General features: G+C 38.6%; 1 protein-coding gene and 1 non-coding gene across 2 annotated transcripts in view; one reads left to right on the forward strand and one right to left on the reverse strand.

Moving 5' to 3' along the window:
- Tlk2 (tousled like kinase 2) overlaps positions 1–25103 on the reverse strand; it is a 102261-nt gene that overhangs the window by 23581 nt on the left and 53577 nt on the right. Inside the window, 10 exon segments of the mRNA XM_038328175.1 lie at positions 385–467; positions 469–477; positions 2695–2776; positions 4547–4644; positions 6109–6175; positions 9322–9474; positions 15631–15767; positions 16163–16273; positions 21644–21736; positions 22962–23057. Of these exon segments, the coding sequence (XP_038184103.1) occupies positions 385–467; positions 469–477; positions 2695–2776; positions 4547–4644; positions 6109–6175; positions 9322–9474; positions 15631–15767; positions 16163–16273; positions 21644–21736; positions 22962–23057 (929 nt within the window).
- LOC119813869 lies at positions 1550–1669 on the forward strand. Its single transcript, XR_005285312.1, has one exon. It is a non-coding gene; the product is annotated as a U6atac minor spliceosomal RNA (small nuclear RNA).

The raw sequence follows: 25103 nt of genomic DNA on the forward strand, positions 1-25103 counted from the left end.
ATCTAACACTGAGGCACAGCAGGACTCCATCCTTTTAGCCCCACTGTCTCCTTCCCAGACCACTGGGCATTCTCATTGACTTTCTGAAGACAAACAATGGCTTCTGGTGCCTTCCTTGCTCAATATAGCTCTGTCTTTACAGACAATAGAAGGGGAGTTAGAAATATGGGCTTCAGATTGAGGGATGGTTGCATTTAAATTTAGCTTCTAATGGTCTTGGTTTTCTAACAGTTTTCTCATTGGTAAGATGCGGAGTAATATTTCCTTTGCTGGGACGTTAGGAAGATGAAAGAAACCAACAATTCATCCAAATCTCTTTCATGATGCACGAATCATAGCTATTCATCAATGGGTGGAGAAATCAAGCACTTCAGCATCACTTACTTGTGGTAATTCTCCTTTTTCTCATCTCTCCAGTTTTTATTTAACTGGTGAATTTTCACAGCTACGTATCTTTGCTCTGTTAGAATCAAATGCCTATTAAAAAAGGAATATTTATATTTTACATAAGTACTAACAAGAATTACAGGGAACTGACTTGAAGCTTTATTTAACAGATCAACACAAAGTACAAATTACATTATGAAATGAAAGCAGGCAGCAATGACAGCATGTCATGTTTGCTCCAGTGTTTGTAACCATCCTCTTGAAACTTGTGATTAGATAATTCACAAGTCTCTAGACACACTGGCACCGTGGGATTTATAAGACAAACTTAAGAATACACCACAAGCAGAAGCCAGCCCATGCCCTGACACTTCCTCCCAACAATGTTCACTTTGGACGTCATCCCTCCCCATCTAGGACCTTCCTCCTGAGGTTGTCTCTCACCCTCAGTGAGCCTAGGGAGCTCACATGTGTCAACACTATCTCCCTACTTTTGAAATCTTGAAACATACACTAATGGCTTCCTACAGAAAACAACCCAGATGGATATGATCATTGGTATGACCATCACAAAGTATCCCATAACTCGGTATGTTGAGTTTACTAAAATAACAGAAACAAAAACAAAACAAAATAAAAAATCCCAACCTTATTATTTAGGTCCACATCTATGTACTTGAGTAAAATCAAAATCTGAATCCCAACAGTATTGCACAGGGACAGGCTTTCCTGAAGAGCAGCAGTGCTGGCGGGCCTAGCAAGCAATGCTTCTCTATCAAGTTCTTACAAATGAACACACAGCTGCACAGTTCGCCCACCAGGAACGAGACTATCACTGTTCCACAGGTCTTCCCAATGTTTCTCTAGGAAAGCAATGCCCAAATCAGGGGGGGCTGTTATTAGAAATAAGGGACTTGTCACCCAGGCTAACGCAAAGTGAATATATAGTAGAAAAAACATGCTTCACAGAAATGAAACAAATATACTTCTCTCATGCTCTAAAGGATATACCATTATGGCTTTACTCTAAAAACCACTTCAAGATATTAAAAACTAGGTTATACTACACACAGTCTGTGAGAGCACTAATGCTTATCAAAGCCAACAAAAAGGGTAGAAAAACGGTAGAAAACTGTGAACAAACTTATCTGTGGGAGGAACAATGTTTATGAAAGAAAAGGTTAGCATGGCCCCTTGACAAGGATGGAAAAGCCTCAGGTCTAGTAACAGGCGTTGGTCAAGGCACGGTCATCTATTTTGTAGGTGTCAATTACTGTTTTGCTTGTTTGTTTTTAGTTTTTCAAGACAGGGCTTCTTTGTGTAGCTCTGGTGCCCTGGATGTCCTGGAATTTGTTCTGTAGACCAGACTGGCATGAAACTCACAGAGATCTGCCTGCCTCTCCCTCCCAAGTGCTGGGGTTAAAGGCATGTGCCACCACTACTCATTTTTAAATGTTTGATTTTAAAAAGAAAGGCTTTGCTCAGCCTAGATATAGAGGAGTGGGTCTTGGTCCTGCCTTAAAGTGGGTGCCTGACGTTCTTGACTACCCATGGGAAGCCTTACCCTCTCTGAGGAGTGGATGGGAGTGGGGTAGGGTGGGAGGAAGGAGGAGGAGTGAGAGGAAGGGAGGGAGTAGGAACTGGGATTGGTATGTAAAATGAGAGAAGATTGTTTTAAAAGAAGAAAGAAAAAAAAAAGACAAAAGTTTTCTTCCAAAGTGGCTACTACACACGTGATTTGCTAAGTCAGGTACATAAAACCTTCAACAAGCTAGCAATGCCCTCCCTAATCTCAACTCTTTCTAGGGAGCTAGGATAACTATGTCATCAAAGCTCAAGCATGGTACTTGCAAACAAAAGGTGGCCATGTGCCTGTCAGTAAGATTTACCAGCACAGACTTTAAAGTATAACTAAGTATGAAGAACGTACTGAAAATCTAATCAGCCGGGCCCTAAAGGCACAGCCATGGTCCACAGTGCTGACAGGTACACATCTGTGAATGTCCTTATTGCCACTGATATATACACTTCAAAATGATGTGGTACTGTAATTGGAAGGCTGAGGCAGGAGAACTGCCAAGATTTGGAGCCACCCTGAATCACACTGTGAATTTAGAGCCAGTCTGGGCTAAAGTGTGAAAATGTCTTAAAAACAAAATACAAAATTTACTGGAAGCAATTTTCCTAAAGGTCTCAGTCATAAAGCTTTTCAATTTAAACCTACAGATATAAATACATAGTCCTTAATATTAAAAATTTCTACAAATCAGTATTGCCCTCTCTTTGTACCCAGTTGTTTCTACTTACCTTGTAAACTTCACTGAAACCTCCTCTACCCAAAAGATGTAACAACAAATATCTGTCATTTAGCGTTGGATGATCCTTAAATCTGTGGAAACGGAATATGTAACATCCTGAAGTCAAAGACTATAGTCTTCCACATAAAGCCACTGCTGAGAGTTTGACAACTGATACCAATACAATAAACTATAAGCACAAAGTTACACAGCGCAATTATAATAAACAGTAAAAGTTACTAAAGCCTGATACTGGTTCTAGTCTTAGCAGCCACATCTCAACTTGGGGCCGTTTTTGATCCCATTCCTTTTTCTCACCGTTTTAAAACTATATCAAGTTCCAAGGTATTTTTATATTGCCTTAAAAATAAAGCATTTCATGTGTTTCATGTGAATCCTCCCCGCCCCCCCATTCTGAGACAGGTTCTTACTATGTAGTCCTGGTTGGCCTGGAACTCACTATGTAGACCAAGCTGGCTTTGAACTCACAGAGATCTACTTGCCTCTAGCTCCCAAATGCTGGGATTAAAGTTGTGTATCACCATACCCAGCTAATTGAGTTTTCGGAGACCGGACATACTTTGGCCTAGAAATCCCAATCCTCCTGCCTCAGCCTGCCAAGCACTGGGGTAACAGGTATGCACCATAATGGCCCACCTTTATTGGTTTTGAGACAGGGTCTCGTTAATACTCTGGCTTTAGCCTCCCAAGTGCTTGGAATACATATAGATTTGTACGAACCAACCCAACTCATTTTTTCCCTCTTTAGATAAGTCTATGGTAAATCTAAAACTAGGATACAGTGTATTCCCAAAAGAGATTCTTCCTATAATCTCAGTGCTCTGGAGGCAGAGGGAAAGTGAAAGAAAGCTCAAGGCCAGCCAGGGCTATATAGTGAGACCCTCTCTCAAAACCAGAAGTACAAAGACAGCTAGGGACACAGTTTGCTAGTGGACTGCATGCTTAGTTTGCATGAGGCCTTACACTCCAACTCCAGTACTTTAAAAAAAAAAATTAAAACAATCTCCCTATTAATCCTAAAATTCCTTTATTTTGTATTTAAGAAAGCAGTGTGCCTGTGTAATATTATTACATGAAAGTTTAAATTAAATAGCTCTAAATTTGACTCTTCATTTGGGCTTCTATTCAAATTAATTTCATTTCTCTAACTTGTTTCCTGATTGATATGTGCAAGATCGCTGACTTGTTATGAGGATTAAGTGTGAGATCAAAAGGGCACTTAGACGACTCCTTCCTGATACATCAAGTTCACAAGAAATGGTAGGTGCTGGTACCTTCCACTTGACAGAATAATGGTCATGGTTCACATGGTCAAACAAAAATATTCAAGCCGTAGCTACATGAAAAAAAAAGTTACAGCTTCAGCAACACAAGGAAAGAACTAATCAGTGATGAGAGCCATTTCCCACATGTAAGCTACTTTTCCTGAATTTTAGTCATATAAATGGCTTATGAGCAAAGGTGAGTGTGGGTCTATAATTACTGTGCTAAATTTAAGAGTCGTACTAGTTTACTCAGAAAATGGAAGTCATCTCACCCTTCTACAGCAACACTGTGGCCAATGCTTCCCATTCCTCAAGGCTCCATGACTATGTCTATATGCCATACCCCGTCCACCCTGATAGCTGCCAAGCTCTACTGTGTAAACTTTACTCATGTAAAATGCTGTACAGATACATATATAAGCTTACTTTTTAATACAAACATCATAATTTTGTTCAAAAGGAACTAAATAGAATTTAGATTCATTTGGCAAACTTAGAAGTGAAAACGTTGCTCTGGACCATACAAGTCATAAAATACTCAGCAACCTCCAGCCCATTATAACCCAAGTTGCTTACTGTGAATTATCTTCATTATGTATCCTTTTTAATTCCCTGATATGTAGATTTCTAACCCTTTCTAGCCTTTCCAGCTCTGCCTGGATTTCTGCTTCTTCCTGAAAAGGGGGGGAAAAAAAAAGCTCAGAATCCAGCGAACTTTACCTTTTCATTTAAAAATGACATCTGTTTCACTTGTAAAAAACAAACCGAAGACACGTTGTATTGAAAAGATTAGTCAGTCTGCTACTCCATCACCCACTCCTTAGATGTAACCTCTGGGAACTTTCCAGGAATGTTTTATGCATATATATACAGGCTTTGCAAAACCCTTATAAAAGTCTGGTATGTAGTCTGATTCTCTACTTTTAGTATAGATTATGCTCGATACCTTAAATTCCACTAATTTAATATCTAAGAACTCATATATATGTTCGTGTATTACATATGAAAACTAACGTGACATTAAAAAGTCACCACCACTAACAATTTACTAGATGCTTATTGATCACCATCATCATAAATAGCATCCACCAATAATGTATGAGCTACTGAAAGTTTTAAGTTTTTGTTTTTCATTTAGGTGTATGGATCTCTCCATATATGCATGCCATGTGTACAGGTGATAGCCAGGGATGTCAGATCTCTGGAACTGAAGTTACAGGCAGTAATGAGCAGCCAGGCATGCTGGGAACCAAACTCAGGTCCTCTAAAACAGCAGCAAGCACTCTTAACAGCTAAGCCATTTCATCAGCACCTGGGTTGGTCAATAGAAGAGCTTTAAAAAGAACTTTTACATTCTGCATTTATGATATTTGGAGCTAGAGATGTTAAATCTATGGTAAAACACTTGTCAAGCATCCTTAGTATCTTGGGTTCATATGAACACACGCACCCTAACCCACCACCAACAAAAAACACCTCGTATCACACACATGAAAATGATAAGCACGGTACACACTGCCCCGTTCCTGTAATCCCAGTATTTAGGAAGCTGAGACAGGATGATCCTGAGTTCAAGGCCAGCCTGGGCTATGTAACAAGACTGTCTCAAAAAAAAAAAAAAAAAAAAAAACACCGAACAACCCCCACCCCAAAAAAAAACCCAAAAAACAAAGAGACACCATGTCTCTGACCCTCAATGAAAAGCTATCTCAGTGACTATCGCCAAAAAAAACTTTTAGGTGTTAGAATATGGATGGTGGAATATATTCTCTTTAATTATTTTAGGCAAGAAGAGCTGCTGTTACTTCGACTAACACAGGATCCTTCTATCAATTTCAGACATAGTAGTCCTGTATATTTAATTTCTGCTTTAAGGACTGTCACTTGGGTAGCTCTATTAATTGAAACATTTTCAGCAGATAGGTCACTGGGGTAAAGCATACTCTTACTTAGTGGCTTGCATTAACTTGAAAATAAAAATCCTACTAGACTGCAAGCCATGAAAATAAGAGTAGCAATGCAGAATTCTTGCATCATACAAAGCTACAATTCTATTTATCCAAACAGCCAAATCATTTCTATATCAAATGTAAAGTGGAAATTACACCTTTTGAAAAACATTTTTCCACTATACTTACTTTCTTAAGATGACCTAATCTTAGTTTGAAGATTTCTTCTTGTTCATGGTATTCTGCTAAGGTTAACCTGAAAAACAATGGCACAATTTCAGCAAATTATATGAATAACATGCTTATTTGAACAAAAATGCTCAAAGTATGCTACTAGGGCATATGTGGTTTTCATATTCAATACGATTAAGACCTAGGTTATTTAGAAGTCCTCTGATTAAAATTTCAGATAAGATGCGAAGAAGACTCAAAACCCGTAAGTTTAACTTAAGGAAAGAAAAAAGAAAAACATATGAGCCATATTTTTACATTATTTATGAAATATTTGGCAACACATTACATAAGCCATAATACTCACCTAACAAAAACCAACAAAATGTTTTAACTATTTAATGAAAATGTAAAAAGAAGACAGAAGAGAGGGCTGACTTGATGGACAAACACTCATTCTTAGTTCCACCTACTCCAAGCACACATCCTGTATCCTAAGAATAAAGAAGTGAATTTTCTCCATTTCTACCTCTCTCACATTCATCTACTTCAAAGCTTTAAGTTTCACTATTTGCATGCATACTAAATTACTGGGACAGAGAGAACACAACTATCATTTTAGCATAAAAAGCCATAAAACCGAACCTCTGAGATTCAACTATAAGAAAATACAAGAGTAAAAAAGTAACAGCACATTTGCTAGGGCTACTGCAATTAGTCCACAACTGCAGGAATAACTGTATCTAGTACTCCATTTCACTCCAGTGAAAAAGGGAGAAATAGAAAGAGAGAAAGAGAAGGAAGGAGGGAGGGAGGTGAGAGAGAGAGAGAGAGAGAGAGAGAGAGAGAGAGAGAGAGAGAGAGAGAGAGAGAGACAGACAAGAAAGAGGTAAATGATAGCTAAGAATTCTCCATGCCTTTAACAGGTTCCATACCAGGAAGGGATAATGATGCATGCTAGAGGCCTGTTTTTGTTTGGCTTCTGGTCAGTGGAAAGAGCCAAGTCACAGACATTTTAATTACAGAGTGGACTGAAAGCCTTCCAGCTTGGATTTTACACAAGACTCCAGATGGTAACCACTCATGAACACACTACTGGTCTGGATTAAATTCTAATTATTGTTCTGTGGTGTGTACTCGTGGCATGCATGCTCACACACTCCACACCTTCATTATCAGTTTTTTTTCTTATGATTTATTTAACTTTATCTTATGTATATTGGTGTGAAGGTATCAGATCCCCTGGAACTGGAGTTACAGATAGTTGCTAGCTGTCATGTGGGTGCTGGGAATTGAACCTGGGTCCTCTGGAAGAGCAGTTAGTACTCTTAACCACTGGGCCCTCTCTCCAGCCCCTTCTTTATCATTCTTAATCCAATGGTTTAATGCCCCAGCATTAAGTAATTTTCAAGTAATACTAGAAGGTATCCCTCTGCAAATAACCACAGGATTCATGAAAAAAAATGGCTTGGGTTGTCTAGAAAATCTTTAAATCTAATACAAGGACTTTGTGACAGAAAACATTCTAGTTCTAAAAATACTGTTATATGAGAAAAAGTGTTTCTCAAACTTTGTTTACTACGAATATTTTATCACTATACTTAATATTTATTCAGATGTTCATTTCTCCTATATAAACACATAAAACAGGGCTGTTTCCTACAAGTTCTGCACTACACACATGTCAAAGGACAGACTTCCTAACACGGGGTGAGGAATGGTTAATCAGATACAGTCCCTCAACTTTTAACACGTTTGTCATGTAATGTCAGTAGCATACTTGGCACAGATTATAGGATGTGTTTCTGTGTACTGACACACACAAAGAAAAAACGTATATTAATAAGTTATATAATTGTCTGTGTCCATGTTTGTCTGTACTAATTTCGGACAAGAAATTTACTTTCAATTAAAGACAAAGGAAGAAAAGAATGGAGAGGGAAGGTATGAAGTCCAGGATTTTCTATACTCTGGTGCAGGACGGCTATGTAATAACTGTTGACTGACAGGAAAAAAATGACTATCCCTCAAGATGCTAGAGCAGTGGTTCTTAACCTTCCCAATGCTGCAGCCTTTAGTACAGCTCCTCCTGCTGTGCTGACCTTCAACCCGTAAAATTATTTTTGTTGCTGCTATATAACTGTAATTTTGCTATTATGAATCGTAATGTAAATATCTGTGTTTTCTGATGCTCTTAGGCAACACCTCTGAAAGGATCATTTGACCCCCAAAGGGGTCAAGACCCCACAGGTTGAGAAGTGCTGACTAGTGGTTTCCTTAAGTTTCCAGAATGGGATACAGGGGCATGGGGGTAATGGGGTGAGGAAATGCTTATAAGGTCAAGAATTGTCGTATCATAAAATGTTCTTTTTCTAAAATAAAAGCTACTATTTTCTTGGCTTACTTTTTTAAAAAATTTATATATATAGGTGTTTTAACTATATGTACGCCTGTGTAACATGTACATGCCTGGTGCCCTTGGAAGTAAGAAGAGGGCGTCAGATCTCCTGGAACTAGAGTTACAGAGAGTTGTGAGCTGCCATGTGGGAGATGGAAATTGAACTCTGGTCCTCTACAAGAGCAGTCAGTGCTCTTAAGCACGGAGTCATCTTCAGACCTTTGGCTTACTCCTAAGCTTGTGTTAACGATGTACTTTTTTTTTTTTTTTCCGAGACAGGGTTTCCCTGTAGTTTCTAGAGCCTGTCCTGGAGCTAGCTCTTGTAGACCAGGCTGGCCTCGAACTCAGAGATCCGCCTGCCTCTGCCTCCCGAGTGCTGGGATTACAGGCATGCGCCACCACCGCCCGGCCGATGTACTTTTCTTAAACAGTAAAGAACATTCTATACTATTAGCCAGATAATTTTCACAAGATAACACCAATTCCCATAAAATGATACCAATTTATCCTAACCTAGAGCTACACATAAGTAAAAATTAATAATGATAAACTTATTTTGAACAGACAAAACAAAATATATGCTATCTATAAGCAACAGTACTTTTCTCTCTCATTTCACACTTTCTGAATAACGAGTGAATAGCTAGGAAAATCAGCTAATATATTTTATATAGTTTTTAATATGAGTTAAACAAATCCATTAATATATCTGCAAAAATAAATGTGCAAATTCTAGGGGCCCCTTTAAATTATAGGTGTTTCCAAGGGTATTCAACAAGACATCTGTATTCGGGGGATAAAGGACATTTCATTTTGCATCATCAAGAACATACGTTTCATTTTCAGCTCCATTGGTCTTGCTTTTTCGTTGTTTCTGTTCATTGGTTGCTGGAGGGACCTGACCCATGGCAGGGGGTTTCCGTTTTGCTAACATTTTTCGTTGTCTTTCTATCTCTTCTCTCTGAGAATTTATCCTTTCCTGTTGCCTAGAAATATAAAAGATATGGCACAGAAAAGGTAAGTAATTTAGTTGTCACTGCTGTGGAATGAACATAAACAACTTTCACCTCCATGTCTGACAACTTCATGGACAGAAGTCTGTAGTTAACCTTCAGGATGTAAAAGCCAAACAGTCAGGAAGAGTGTTTTCAGAATGAGCCTGTACTTTAAGGCACTACTTATGGTTTAAAGGTGAGGGAAAGTGGATAAGTATCTGTTAGGACATTATAGACTTGAAATGAACAACCTTCAGATTCCCTCGTTTTTTTCCAGCAAAGAAATTAAATCGGCATTTAATTAGGAATTGTTGGTACAAAACACCCAGCCTCTCAGAAGTCATGAGTGTCATGCATTCTAACTCTGGCAATTACCATACAAGATAATGCTCAAACTACAGAGGGTGGCCTAGTGCAGCGTACAACATTATGTCTTTAAAGAATACAGTATTATGCTGGGCAGTGGTGGTGCACACCTTTAATCCCAGCACTTGGGAGGCAGAGACAGATGGATCTCTGTGAGTTCGAGGCCAGCCTGGTCTACAGAGCTCCAAGACAGGCACCAAAGCTACAGAGAAACCCTGTCCCGCAAAACCAAAAAAAAAAAAAAAAAAAAAGAAAAAGAAAAAAAAGAATACAGTATTATGAATGCACACATTTAATCTATTCAGACTCAACAAAAAAGAAGGCTTATGACCACCATATTTTCATGACTTTCCATCTATATATACATATACCATAAACACAGGGTACATAAATTCCAAAACATATTCGGAGAAATTGTAGACTACATATTCTGAGAACTCTTGCCTAGGCATGAAAGCAGACACAGCAATAATCAGCCTTAGATGTTCTTCAAACTGTTTAGCTGTGTATATGAATAATAAGGTCAATTAAGCATTGTCCTTCACTTAGATTTACTTTGGGAATACAAAATCCCAGCACATCGTAATATGTCTTGTAACAGGAAATGGACATTACCAACTATTTTTAAAATATATTTAAATATATTTTTAAATATACTTTATTGTATATGTATTGGTGTCAGATCCTCTGGAAATGGAGTTACAGACAGTTTTGATCTGCCATGTGGATGCTGGGAATTGAACCTGAGTGCAGCTCTCGAAGAGCAGCCAGTGCTCTTAACCACTGAGCCATCTCTCCAGCCCCTTACCAACTATTTTTAATGTATCATCTCCTCCTGCTAGTGTATTCACACACTCTACCACATGTGTATGTGTGTGCGTATATGTGTTTGTGTGATAACCATCATGAATGAACCCAGCTGCTACAGTGGCCATGCCTTCCCCACTACCACGAACTACATACCCTCTTGACAGGGAACTAAAAACAAGTCTGTCCTTCTTCAAGTGTTACCTGTTAGGTATTTGTTCACAGGAAATGAGAAAAGTAACAAATACGCCGTACCACCAGAATAACTCCAGAATAATACTTTATCTGGAAACAGGGTCACTGAAGTAGTTTACAAGGCATACTGGCACAGTGAGCCTGAAATTCAATGACCGATGCCATCACACAGGAGGAAGCAAACAGAGCCACATCAAGAGCATCCCATGTGAAGACAGAGGTAGAACCGGAAGCTATAAGTCACAAACTATAGCCCTTGGACACCTAGTCTAGGGAAGGGCCAAGGTTGACTGACCTCTGGAGCTTAGGCCTACTACACCTTAATTTGGGACTTTCTTGCCTCCTGAAGTATGAAAAAGAAAATTTCTCTTTTGTTTTAAACCATGAAGCTTGATGTTTTGAAACTAGCACCTTCAATAGCAAAGTACATTCCAGACCCAACCAGACTCTAAATAACTAGTAGGCGATGTAGCTGAAAAAACAATTTTTAGATATTATTTTAACTTCTTCCATTAAAAAAATTATCTACAAATAGCAAATAGCACATTAACATCTCCAAAAATGATTCTTAAAATACTCTCAGGATTTCATATATTCTGCACAGACACAACCATGGAAGAGTCTGGACCACCTGAGCATGACACTCAAGCAACAGAACAAACTGTCTTAGCATGGATCTGCCTGAGAATTAGATGATACCGTAGAAGATGCTCTGACATCCTTCCACATCTAGCAAAGCCTAGACAAGCATGGCAATACTGTAACTTAGCTCAGCTTCACTGGCATTCTGCTTCTTAAATGACCACAATTTTACACTCGTGTCAAATTATACTTATTTAATGTTATTTCAACACAAAAAATTTTACTGTCTTGCCATTGACTGTTTGGGACTTATTTAAATAAAACAGTACTCTGAATAATAATATTTAACATCTTTCTCAGAGCTATAAAATGCTCTTTCAACGAGTGGAACATTTTAAAAAGCAAAAAAGTATATTCTAGCCAAAAATATTATGAGACTGATACAGTAAAGCTTTCTTTTAGAGAATTAAAAGATCTCTCAAATATGAGACAAGGAAAAAAAAAGTAAGTCAACATTATGTTGAAGTTTCTGTAGAGGCTGTCTGTATGCTCTAGGTTTAAGATCTAATGATTTTGGAGTTTAGATCTTCCCATAAAACCTAGTTATGGTATGTGGTATTTAGCTTCTTCACCCACAAACTACTGTATATGTCACAGTTGACATTCCTTTTTGTTGTTGGTGATGGAGGGTTGAGACAGGGTTTCTCTGTGTAGCCCTAGCTGTCCTAGAACTAGCTCTTGTAGATCAGGCTGACCTCAAACTCAGAGATCCACCTGTCTCTGCCTCTCAAGTGCTGGGATTATAGGTGTGTGCTACCACCACCTGGCTACATACATTTCTTTCATTTTTGGACAAGTATTGCTATAAAGCCAGGCTGGTCTAGAACTCATAAATCTCTTCCCTCATAGCCTCCAAGCACTGTGATTAAAGGTATATATTTCTTTATCTACTTTCTTTTCCTTACTCTTTACCTTTTTTATTTTATTTTATTTAAAAAAATAAAGAAAGAAAAAGACTGGCCTGAAACTATGTAGTCCATGCTGACCCAGAACTCTTGGCAATCCTCCTGTTTTAGACTCTAACTGCTGGAATTACAGGTATGAACACCTGGCTAGTCATGTGGTTTCTTATGCATACAAACACCATTTGTCAAGCAATCATACATACTCCCTTACACCTAAAGAATCTCAACTCTGTACTGAAAGTGAGAGCAGTGTGGTGGCACACGCCTGTACTAGCAGTACCGTAGAGGTCGAGGTGGGAGGATCCTAAGTTCTAGGCCAATCAGAGCAGAACATTAGGAAATAAAATACCTACAACTACTGGGTATCAGCCAGAAACAGCTTCCCAAGAGACTGGAAGAACAGCCCACTATTTATGTTGACTTAAATCCAAAAAAAAAAAAAAAACCTACCCACTCAAGGGACCAATATAAGTTTGGAATCTTTATTGTTAAATCTCACTTTGCTCTTATAGCAAAATCATCATTTTTATGCTCTTTACCCAATATAAAATTATCAGAACCTTCTAGGTATTAGGTTGCTGACACAAAAAAATGCTGCTATCAGGAAAAGCTATATTTCTTTCTTAAAACAAAATTTATTTCATTTCCTTATACATGGCAACCAGTTTTTTGCATCAAAGCCAAAAATTACTACCATCTAATAAGTAGCCATTGTCAAGAACAACTATCCTACCTGGGATTCAGTCTGAGTATACTGTACAACTTAGGCTACTGAAGTTTTAAGTAGCAATATCAGCTGATCTCCCCACCCACAAATTAATGTAGGAGTGTTTCTATCTATCTGCTGTTTCATTGGTTAATTAATAAAGAAACTGCCTGGCCTGATAGGTTAGAACATAGGTGGATGGAGTAGATAGAACAGGAAGAAGGAACTGAGGTAGATGGCTCAGACAATTGCCCCACCTCTCCTCTCTGGGACAGTCGCCATGGAGCCAGCCACCAGGTCAGATGTGCTGAATCTTTCCCGGTAAGACACCACTCGTGGTGTTACACAGATTATTAGATATGGGTTAGTCAAGATGTGAGTAAGAGGCTGAAACTAATGGGCTAGGCAGTGTTTAAATGAATACAGTTTGTGTGTTGTTATTTTGGGGCATAAGCTAGCCAGGCGGCCAAGAGCTGGGCAGCAGGAACGCAGCCTGCAGATCTTCACTACAACAAATGTTGAATGGGCAATTTGTTCTTCTTGGAAAAGGTGCCATGGATAGCATGCCTTGGTGAAACTGCCTTAGTGCACTTGAACTACAGAGGTATGCCTAGCTAATAGAGAAGACGAAGACGATACTCTGTACCCCTAATACCGGGTATGATGCACAAGTCTGCTTTACTTTCAGGATATTCTCTGATTTGACAGCCTCTTATTAAAAAACAAACCAAAACACCCATTTGGTACATTTGCGAAGCAAAAACACACTTGAACTAAGTTTGAGGTTGATACTTTGTATACCAAACAATTACTACTAATGTATAATTCAGGTTAGTTAAAATGAAGTATTTAATTATATATAGCATTGATATTTGTAGTTTTCTTTCAGGGATCAATCTGTTATTTATAATTCATTATTGCTTAAAAGTAATAACATGCTTTCCAATTCACATTAAACGATCTATTTCAACAAAGAAAAAATGGGAAAGATCTAGAGATCAAAAGTTGGAGAGTGTTTTGATTAAAAATAGTTGATTTAGCTCAATGGAAGAGTGTCTAGCAGACATGAGGTCCTAGTTTCAATCCTAAGTACAGGAAATAAGTAAATTACTAATAAAAAATACAATGTTTTCACCCATCTTCTAGTCTTAGATAAAATTAATCTAACAAATCAAAATAAATAAAGTCAAGGTAACATTATAGATATACAACCAAACATACACACACACTGTCTGTTTTGTTTTTGATGCAGGGTTCTCATCATATAGGTAAGCCAGGTCCAAATTTACTTTGTAGCCCAGACTGGCCTTGAACTAATGGCAATTCTTCTGCCTCCATTTCCCAAGTGCTGAATTACAGATATATATTACCACTTTAGGAACAAAGACTCACAGATATATGAGAATATGTCCACATATTTTCTTTTTCAAATCTTGAGCTAACAGTTACTCACAGTTCAAATTTGGTGATTTAAACATGAATTCCCAATTTGGAATAAATGCTTATGTGTTTAAAACCAAAAGTTCTGAGAAGTATTCAGGATTCCAAGGTGCAGACAGGTGGGCAGTAGGGCTGGTCACTAGCCTGACCACTGGTGGAGCCCTGGCCTCAAGGAAGTGACTATTGCTGATAATTAGCCACCATCTGTGTGAAGAACTCCATGAACATGTTTCACAAAGTTCCTTATAGTTTTGACTGATGCTCAGTCCCAGAGTTTCTATCCTGGGTCCTTGCCAGACTGCTTTTTGTCCAGTTGGCTTCTTATCAAAGTGTACCACCCAGAGACTGAGGGTCTAACAGAACACTGGCCTATAATGTGAGGTCCACATGAGACACTGGGTTTGAGACCAGTATTTAAAAAAAAAAAAATCACTATTAATTAAAAAGCAATCAAGTAAAACCCTGATTCTGTCTTCCTTAGCTTCAGTAATTTTGAATCTTTTAGGTTCAATGGAGAACTCACTTAAAACTCAGGTTTTTGTCCTTCTGATTTTCTATGTCTATTTTCGAGACAGGGTTTCCCTGTAGTTTCTAGAGCCTGTCCTGGAACTAGCTCTTGTAGACCAGGCTGGCCTCGAACTCAGAGATCCGCCTGCCTCTGCCTCCCGAGTGGTGGGATTAAAGGCGTGCGCCACCACCGCCCGGCTTCTATGTCAGTTTTTTAAAACATTATGGAAGCATGATTCTCAGGATTCTCCTGGCTCAGCCTCTTAAGTATCAGGATTACAAGTGTGTACTACCACACTGATCCTAGATTTCTTTTTTTAAAATTTTATTTATTTATATTTTATATATGAATGTTCTGCATACCAGAAAAGGTCATCAGATCCTATTATAGGTGGTTGAGAGCCACCATGTGGTTGCTGGGAATTGAACTCAGGACCTTTAGAAGAGCAGTCAATGCTCTTAACCCGAGCCATCTCTCCAGCCCCGATCCTATATTTCTTTACTGATCATAATTAGAGAAAACTTTAAAAATTCAAGTACATTTAAAAGTTCCCTATTCGACCCTGACAGTTGACTTACTTAATGAGGTTTTGGAAAGCATAGCCATCTGTCCACTGTTCAGTAAAAGAGGCTCCATGCCGGACAGTAGTAAAGTGGCCCAATCGCAAGCGGTCCTGCATGCTCTTATCTCTACACGCCATCTTCTCTTGTTTTGACTGAGGGTAAAAGCACCAACAAAAACAACACTTTAATTAGCAATTTTTACAAACTGAAAACGATAGGACTATCAAGGAAAATACTGTTGATAATCATACACCATTTCAAAAGGGAACGGGGGAGGAGGAAGAAGGGAGTGGAGGAGACAACCAACACCTAAAATAAACTCGACAGGGACAAGTTGTCACCCTCCCAGTCAAAGCAATAAATAGCCAGAAAGCATGTCCATATTATGACCTGGGAAGTCTTGGTCTGGTGCTGTACATGCTATCAAGTTATTAGAACTTTATTCCTCAGAAATCCTCTATTTCAATGTTTTCATCTCAGTTAAGGTGTTACACAATGACACACATTCAATCTTAGGATACAGACTTCAGGCTACATTATCACTAACCTTTTCTATAAGAAGCTTCTTGCTCATGGTGACACATCTGTTTAATCGTTCCTTATATTTCTCTAGCATCTTCTGCTGTTCATCTATCTGCCTTCTCAAATCACAATTGGCCTTTGACAGAAAAATATTTTTAATTAGTTTTAAGGAAGGTAGATTAGTAAAAAGTACTTTCTAGGAAGAGAGAAAAATCATTACTATCTGCAGTAAGCATGTCTCTATAAAGGTAGTAATTCAACCCTTTAACCATTCTTTGTGTTACCATATGAGTGCTGTTTATGTTAAAGCTCTTCTGTTTTTCAACTTGTTTTTCAAGTTGTTTCGGCAGTGCTATAGAGCCACTCCGAGCCCCTGAGTAAGTCAGCTAGCCGTGAGCTCACCAAGGAGCCATGTCCTCAGCTTATTTCTAAAGAGAAAAAGAACATGAGCTCTCGCGGATGATTGTCCCCAGAGCAGCCAGGACACCCATGCCTACAAGAGACAAAAATAAGATCCCGCTTCAAGAATATGAGAGTCTAAGTTAATTTAGCTGTGGTCAGAAGCCTACAGGATGGGTTAGATACTTTGAAAAATTCAAGGCTCCTAAAATAACACAGAAGGGAAGAACCACTAACCCAAGGTCAAATCTGTCTTTGTAAATCCCGAATTTATCCCTCAGTTGTTTAAAAACAAAACAAAACAAACAAAAGAAAAACAAAACAAAAAACCTCTACTCTTGCCAAATAACATCACTTTCTTGAACAGTGGGGAAATCTTGTTTATCAACTAAATGATGTAAGACATTTATTTATTTATTTATTTATTTACTTTCTTACTTATTTGGTATGCAGTGTTAGTTTCCATGTCTGCCTTCATGCCAGAAGAGGGCATCAGATCTCATTATAGCTAGCTGTAAGCCACTATGTGGTTGCTGAGAATTGAACTCAGGGCTTCTGGAAGAACAGTCAGTGCTCTTAACCTCTGAGCCATCTCTCCAGCCCTGATGTAAGACTTTTTAAAACAAACAAACAAAAAAAATGCTGAAACTTTTCAGCTTTTTTTTTAATGTATGGGTATTTTGCCTGCATGTACATCTGTGTGCTGTGTGCATGCCTTCTGAAACCAGAAGGAAGTATTAGGCTCCCTGGAACTGGAGTTCTAGATGCTTGTGAGCTACCAGGTAGGAGTTAGGAAGTATACCTGGGTCCTCTTAAAGAATAGCAACTGTCCTTAACCACTCTTAACGTTGAGCCATCTCTTCAATGTCTTTTATTGTTTTTGGTTTTTAAGACAGTAGCTCACCATGTAGGATGTACTGGAACTATTATAGATCAGGACAGCCTTAAAAACAAAAAAAAAATCTACCTGTCTCTGCCTCTAGTCTCTACACAGACATAATTATTCCTGCTAGTTGTTACTGCAGAGTCCTTCAGACCATGTTATCAAAGGAAGAGAAGTGTGACTATCTAGTTCATACTGAAGAACCTATAAGGAAAAGACCAAGTAGTGTGTATTTAAATCTAACACATTTCTAGAAGGTGAGCATTCTCTCAAAGTTTCTGGAGGAATGAACAGAATCAGTCTCTGGCAGTTTAAAGCATGGTTTTTAACAATCATTTCTAGGAGTCTATGAGTAGAAGTTGGCTGACATACCCAATGCAGTCACCCAACACTTCACTAAAACAGAAAAACCCAACAATGGACTAATGCCTGAAAGGAAATTGAAACAAAACAAAACAAAACCTGTGGTTTCACCCCATAACATTCTCCAGCACAGAAACACAAAATCTGCCAGGCATACACCTATAACCTCAGCATTTAAGAGGCTGAGGCAGAAGGGTGAGTCAGAGGCTAGCTTGAGCTCTAAAGCAAAAAATGTCTGAAGAAAGGGGAGAGGGGTGTTTTCAATCAAATCCACAATTTCTAGTCTATTTTTTAAAAAATTGCAGTTTCCCTTCTGGGTTTTCTTTGTTGATGGATCCATTCCTTTGGCATAGCTTTATATTCAAAGAAAGATGGAGTGTGTGTAAGGGGAGGAGAAAAGCTTAGGGGTGCAGATCAATGGCAGACCCCATGTAATTAGCATGCAAGAGGCCCAGTTCTGGTTAATCTTAACTGTCAACTTAACACAGCTAAAAAAGTCTGAAAGACAGTTGACTTGACTGAGGAACTGCCCAGATGAGACTGGCCTGTACACATGTCTATGGGTGACTGTCTTGATGGAGGAGGCCCAGCCCACTGTGGGCCCCACCATCCCTACAGATGGTCCTGAGCTATATAAGAAGGATAACTAATCATGTGCCAAAGAGCCATACAGCAAGCAGCATGTCTTTATGGTTTTGCAAGTTTCTGTCCTGACTCCCTCAATGCTAGACTGGCATGGGAATACAAGGAAAATATTTTTCTTTTCCTCCTTTAAGTTGTTTTTGGTCAAATTGTTTCATAACAACAAAAAAAGGAACTAGAAGCAGCTGCGAGTTCAATCCACAGAAGGCAACAAGCAGGGAATCCAGTAGAAGAGCAGGACAATGGAGTTCAAATCCTAACACCCACATAAAAACCAGACACAGCTATGGAAAACAGCACTGAGGGGCAGAGGAAGAACCCTGAGCCTAGCTCAAGTGAAAGGGGATGCCGTCTCATACAACAAGCATGCATGGACCTGATCCCCTCCTCACATGTGCATATAAGACATACAGACACACACAAACACAAAACACTTCAAGCAAACTATCAAAATATAAGTAAAATTGTTATTAAGAATAAATGGCTCTTCTCCTTCAACTATGGGAAAACTTAACCAAAAAAAAAAAAGGTCTAAGAAATGTTAATTCTGAATGAGGTATGGGACCATCAGTTTGAAATGCACAAAATGCTGGGCGTGGTGACACACACCTTTCATCCCAGCACTAGGGAGGCCCAATCATTCAATTAAAAAAAAATGTGGATCAGTGATGACGAATTGCATACTCAAAGTACATTTTGAGCTTCATCAAGATGAAGCTAGGTGTCATCTCCTTCCCAGACATGCCATACTGTCTGTAAGTGTGTGGCCAAGTACCTCTGGAGGAAGAATGGAAGGGTTACATAGCTCAAACTCACACTGGGACGAACAACAGAGAAGTTCCTATAGAGCAGGGCATCTTGATCTAAGGGACATATGCGTTATAGAAAATGGAGAACTGAAGAAAGGAAGTGCAAATCTGCTTGGGTTGTACTGTGGATGCCAAGCTGAGTGTTCTCAGCTTGGTTGTTGTTATTAATATTATTATTGATATTATATAAAAAGAACATATACATTTGGGAACTGACAGATACTGTCCTGCCTCATTGTAGGGCCCGAATGATCTAGCAAAATCTACAAATATTCTGTATCTCAAATGAAGATAATGGGGGCTGGAGAGATGCCACAGAAGGTAAGAGCACTGGTTGCTCTTTCAGAGGTCTTGAGTTCAATTCCCAGCAACCACATGGTGGCTCACAACCATCTGTAATAGAGATTTGGTGCCCTCTTCCGGCTTGCAGGCATACATGGAGTCAGAATGTATATAAATAATAAACAGGTAGATAAGACAGACAGACAGACAGACAGACAATAGATAGATAGATAAAAGAAGATGATATCTCTTAATATAATGTTTGAAAGTCTTTAAAACAGAGAAGGTAGGAAGCCCAGGACAAAGCACCCAAGATTGAGTGTCTTGGTACCCTAGGTGTCCTGAAACATACAAACTAGCACACTGATTCTTAAGAAACAATGAACTAGGAAAAATAAGAAGATGCAGAATATGTTAAACTTTTGGCCAAGAGAATGAAGGAAGCCAAAGAAAACTTCCAGGCACCTCACTAAAACTTCTATTTCTGAGTCTTCTCAAAAATACAAATTTTTGCCAGGCAGTGGTGGCGCTTGCCTTTAATCCCAGCACCTGGATGGCAGAGGCAGGTGGATCTCTGTGAGTTCCAGGCCAGCTTGATCTATAGAGTAAGTTTCAGGACAGCCAGGGTTATACAGAGAAACCCTGTCTTGGAAAACTAACAAAAAACCAAAAACAAACAAACAAAAAACAAAAGCAAATTTTTAAAAGCAACACAAATTTTTAAGAGCAGGAAGGTACAATGGGTTAAAAATCCTGATGCCAAGTCTTCAGACCTGAGTTTATTCAATCCCTGGGACTCACATGGAAGGAAAGAGTATCAGGCTGTACTCTGACCTCTATACACAGAACAAGGCAAAAAGTTTACCCACACACAAAATACGTTTTTGTTTTTTGGTTTGTTTTTTATTAAAGTAACAAATGTGGCCTGGGATACATGAGACCCTGTCCTTAAAAAAGTAATACTAAGGGCTAAAGAGATGGCTCAGCAGTTAAGAGCTCTTACAGAGGATCCAGTTTCCCTTCCCAGCAACCACATGGCAGCTCACAACCATCCAGTTTCAGAGGATTCAATGCCCTCTTCTGGCCTCCAAAGGCACCAGGCATATATGTGGTGCTAGTATATGTAAATAGGCAAAACACACATACATAAAGTTGAAAAAAGTTAAAAACAGGTAAAAATGATCAGATCCTAAATCAAGGAAAAGTGGGGAGGATGAGGGAAAGAAGAGAGAGAAAGGTAAATGTGCATATATATCCTAGGGTGCTAGGCAGAAGCAGTGGCAAGAGGATTATAAACTGAAAGTCAGTCAAGGTTACACAATAGGACTCAGTTATGTACATGCATGCTGCACGTGCATGCTTGCATGTGCGAGTGCACATGTGCACGCATACACACGTACAGAAGGTAAAAAAACAACAACAAAATGAGATGAATGGTTCTTGTAAACAAAGTTTTTAAAATGCAAAAAATAGGATTGGAGAGATGGCTCAGTAGTTAAAAGCACTTACTACTCTTACAGAAGACCCAGATTCAATTCCCAGCATCTACATGGTGGTTCACTTAATTCCTGGTTCTGGGGATCCAATGCCCACTCCTGACCTCCATGGTCTCCTGCACATATGTGGTGCACATATATTCACACAAGCTCACACACATACATATATAAACAACCAGTAAATCATTTAACAGTTAACTACAAAAGTTAGAGGGGGCAGAAGCAGAAACAGGCAGATCACTAACAGCTCAAAGTCAGCTTAATCTAGATACTGAGTTCTAGGCCAGCCAAGTTCCATAGAAAGACTATGTCTCAAAATAAAAGGAAAGAAAAGGAAAAAAAGCAAGAATATAAAAATGAGTATTTTCAAATGGTAAAAATGGGAAACCTAATTCAATAGTTCTACATGGACTACAACTCCACATACCTGCTTCCCTAACATAAATTCAAGTATCAAAATGCTGTATCATAAATTTTCCAACATAAGTCATTTAGAATGCAGATATGATTCTAGTTCCTCCTCAGGTGCTCACTGTTTGCTGTGTTATCTGTCTATAGTACTTATCCACAATATGCACAGGACCCAGATATGTAGAAGTTCTTATAGAGTCTCTTAGTACTCTCATACTTACTCTTAACAAATCATCTATTCTTCCTTCCTTCTTCTCTAAGTCAGAGTTCTTACTGTTTTCTAGTGCAGATATTTTTTCTATTGTGAGGTCAGACTACAAAGACAAAAGCAAACAAATTTAGAATTAGTCACAAAACATTACATGCCATAACATTTTTCTTTTCTTTCTTTTTTTTTTTCTTTTTGAAGATGCATTTGCTATTATCAATAGCTGGATAGATAACGCAGGAAATTAAATCTGTTTTACTCATGCCATTCTTCAAACCTTAGCAATATCCACTAAACCCATACTGCAAAAATATTAGATCTGGAATTAACTATACAAATCCTCACAATACTGTACATTGAATAAAAAATATGTAACACTGTAGAACTAAAACCAGCTTTGACTAGAAAGGGATTTCAGGACAGGACACAAGTCTCTAGGAACAAGCGTGCCCTCTAGTGGAAACAGAGAGAAAGTAGAAAGGCAGAAACGTTCTGAGCACTCAACTATCTCTTCAATATCCAAACATTGGTGTGGTTCCAATAAAATTAAGATGTTATACTGTTCTTGACTGACAAGCATCCTGTGTTGAGGGGAACACAGACAAGAACACCCAATAAACTAACTTATCATGACGGCTGGAGCAAAGATCTACTACCCTTTTCAAATATAACTTCTTTTTTCCTTTCCTTTTCTTTTCTTCAGACAGCCTGAGCTGGCCTTGAAACCAAGATTCTCCTGCCTTAGTCTTCCCATTGCTGGGATTTACAGCCATAGGAAAATCTCTCAGACACATTCAGTTAAAGTTTACAACAGTCTCTAAATTAAAAAAAAAAAAAACTTCTGAAAATTGCTTAAGGAAGGAATTTGGTTGGTATAACACATTTTGAAATATAAGTAGGTCTTGTGAGTAAGTAAGCAAGTTTAGGAAATAAACTACTTTCTTAAAGTAGGAAATTAACATTTATTGAAAGCCCACTGTCACCACTGCCTGAGGCAATTGGAATCATCCTAATTTTACAATATATTAAAAGTAAACAATAGAGACAGAATTTGAACCTAGGCCCAGAAACCTTCAAAATGTATGTTCTTGTTCCCATTCCACGCTGCAGTCAGTACAAGCACGCATCTTACTAATGACCAGAAAGGTGAAGAAAGACCTGTTAAAACACCTTCCAAAGAACCTGAAATACTCGTAATACAAATTCTGAAGAGACTACACAAAGGGGTATAGTCAAAGGTAAAGGGAAGACCAAGAGAAGAGTTACAGACTTTCTATGTAGTTTGGCCTATTCCTGAGGACAGCTTTGCAGTGTGTTGGTCCCCAACCTACCTGGGTCTGTCTGTGCTGGATGGAGATCTGTTTTTGGGAGCTGCAAGAATGTTCTGTATTGCCAGAACCCGTAGAAGAAGGACTGTTTTGCTGAGCCTATAATAAAAGTACATCACCAATCACAGGAAGGTTTTGCATCTTTCTCCACAAACGTGTATGAACAGAAACAATTACCTCTTTATAAAACAAACCTTTCTAAAATTCAAGCCAGAAGTCATGACCAAGAGGAAAATAAAACAAGGTAAATATGAGAGCCAAAAACTAGATGTGGTACCTTCACGTTTCTGAAGATAGGCTTTAAAGAATCAAATGTTTATAAATTATTTTATATGTAAATTAGAGAGTGGTTAGTTATTCCTATTATTTTCTTTTTTCATTTATGTTTCAATGTGCCTTTGTCAAAAAAGGTCAGTAATGTAAACAATGCAGAAGACATACAGTCCAAGCAGAAAGGATGGAAGTGGTGCTGGAGATGGCTCTGTTATCAAGAGCATTTGCTGCTCTTACACAGGACCTTGGTTCAATTCCCAGCAGTCACACCAAGTGGCTCATTAACATTTGTAACTAGAGTGAGACTGTCCACGACAGCCAGAACTGTTACACAGAGAAACCCTGTCATAAAAAGCTCCCCCACAAAAGGACTGCAAAATATTCATAAAATTCTCTTAAATTCAAATATTATTCATTAGCACAGAAATATATAAAACTCAGTTGAGCAGTGCTGGCAAACACCTTTAATCCAAGCACTTGGGAGGCAGAGGCAAGTGGATCTGTGAATTCAAGGCCAGCCTAACCTACATAGCAAGTTCTAGGACAGGCTCCAAAGCTATACAGAGAAACTCTGTCTCGAAAAATAAAACAACAAAAACAAACAAACACACATAAAAAAGAAGTATATAAAACTCTGGGCTGCTCTGTGATATTTCTACTTGCTGACTTGACATGCAAATACATTTTTATTTGTGTGTGGTATATATGTATATAACATGTTTCTATGTGTACATGTGTGGTATATGTGTGTATAACATGTTCCTGTGTGTGCACCAGGCCAGTATGGACCGTCTTCCTCTATCACTCTCCAACACATTTTTCTGAGGCTAGATGTCCTGCATGCTTCAGAAGGTCCTCCTATTTATGCCTCCCCATTTTGTGATTCTAGGTGTACCACATACCTAGCTTTTTACATAGGTACTGAACATCTATACTCATACTTGAACATTGTTTATCAACTGAGCTACCTCCCCAGATTCAATTTTAAATGACTGTGTGTGTGTGTGTGTGTGCGCGCGCGTGCGCGCGCACGTGCACGCATGTGTACATATAAAGGGGTCTTTTGAAGTGCACTGGTGATACTAGAAACCAAACCTATCTTACATGTGCTAGGTAGATAGGTATTTTACCATTGACACACAAACCTAGTCCAAAGCAATTTTTAAATTTTTAGATGTAATATAACCCAACAATTCAGGAATTTATTCACAGTACTCTTTAAATCAAGGTACAGCTAAAACATAACTCATCACATATAAAACCAGGAAATATTAGATATCCTTAGAATTACAAGATAAATACAGTTCTACAAGCTCAGAATGCAGTGTTTCCAAGCATGTAAACTTAAGAGTCTTGGAGGTTCACTTAGTGCTAGAATAGAGAGTTAGGATATACAAGGCCTGCAGTTCAATGTCAAGTACCACAAGAAGAAGAGAAGGAAAGTAGGCAGGTAGGGAAGAAGAAAATACCAATTTCTTCCCACAGTTTCTACGTACTCTTTTATTACTGCTGCTACTAGTATTGGATACATATCATCTACTGAACAATCGCAATGCCAATTTAACATGTAATCCTTATTTTAAAAAAGGCTGAGGCTGAGTGTGGTGACATACACACCTTTAATCCCAGCACTCTGGAAGGCAGAGACTGGCAGATCTCTGAGTTCAAGGCCAGCCTGATCTACAGAACAATTACCAGATTGGCCAGAACTACATAGGAAAACCCTGTCTCAAAAATACAAAAAGCTCAGAAGATGACTCAGTTGGTGAAGTACGTGTGCCTGCCATGCAAGCATATAAGGACTACGGTTCAGATCACATCTCCCTATAGAAAAGCTGAGCGAACATGTTGGTAGTATGTGATCCTAGCACT

Source organism: Arvicola amphibius, chromosome 4 (assembly GCF_903992535.2).
Source record: "Arvicola amphibius chromosome 4, mArvAmp1.2, whole genome shotgun sequence".
In the NCBI taxonomy this organism is placed as follows: Eukaryota; Metazoa; Chordata; class Mammalia; order Rodentia; family Cricetidae; genus Arvicola; species Arvicola amphibius.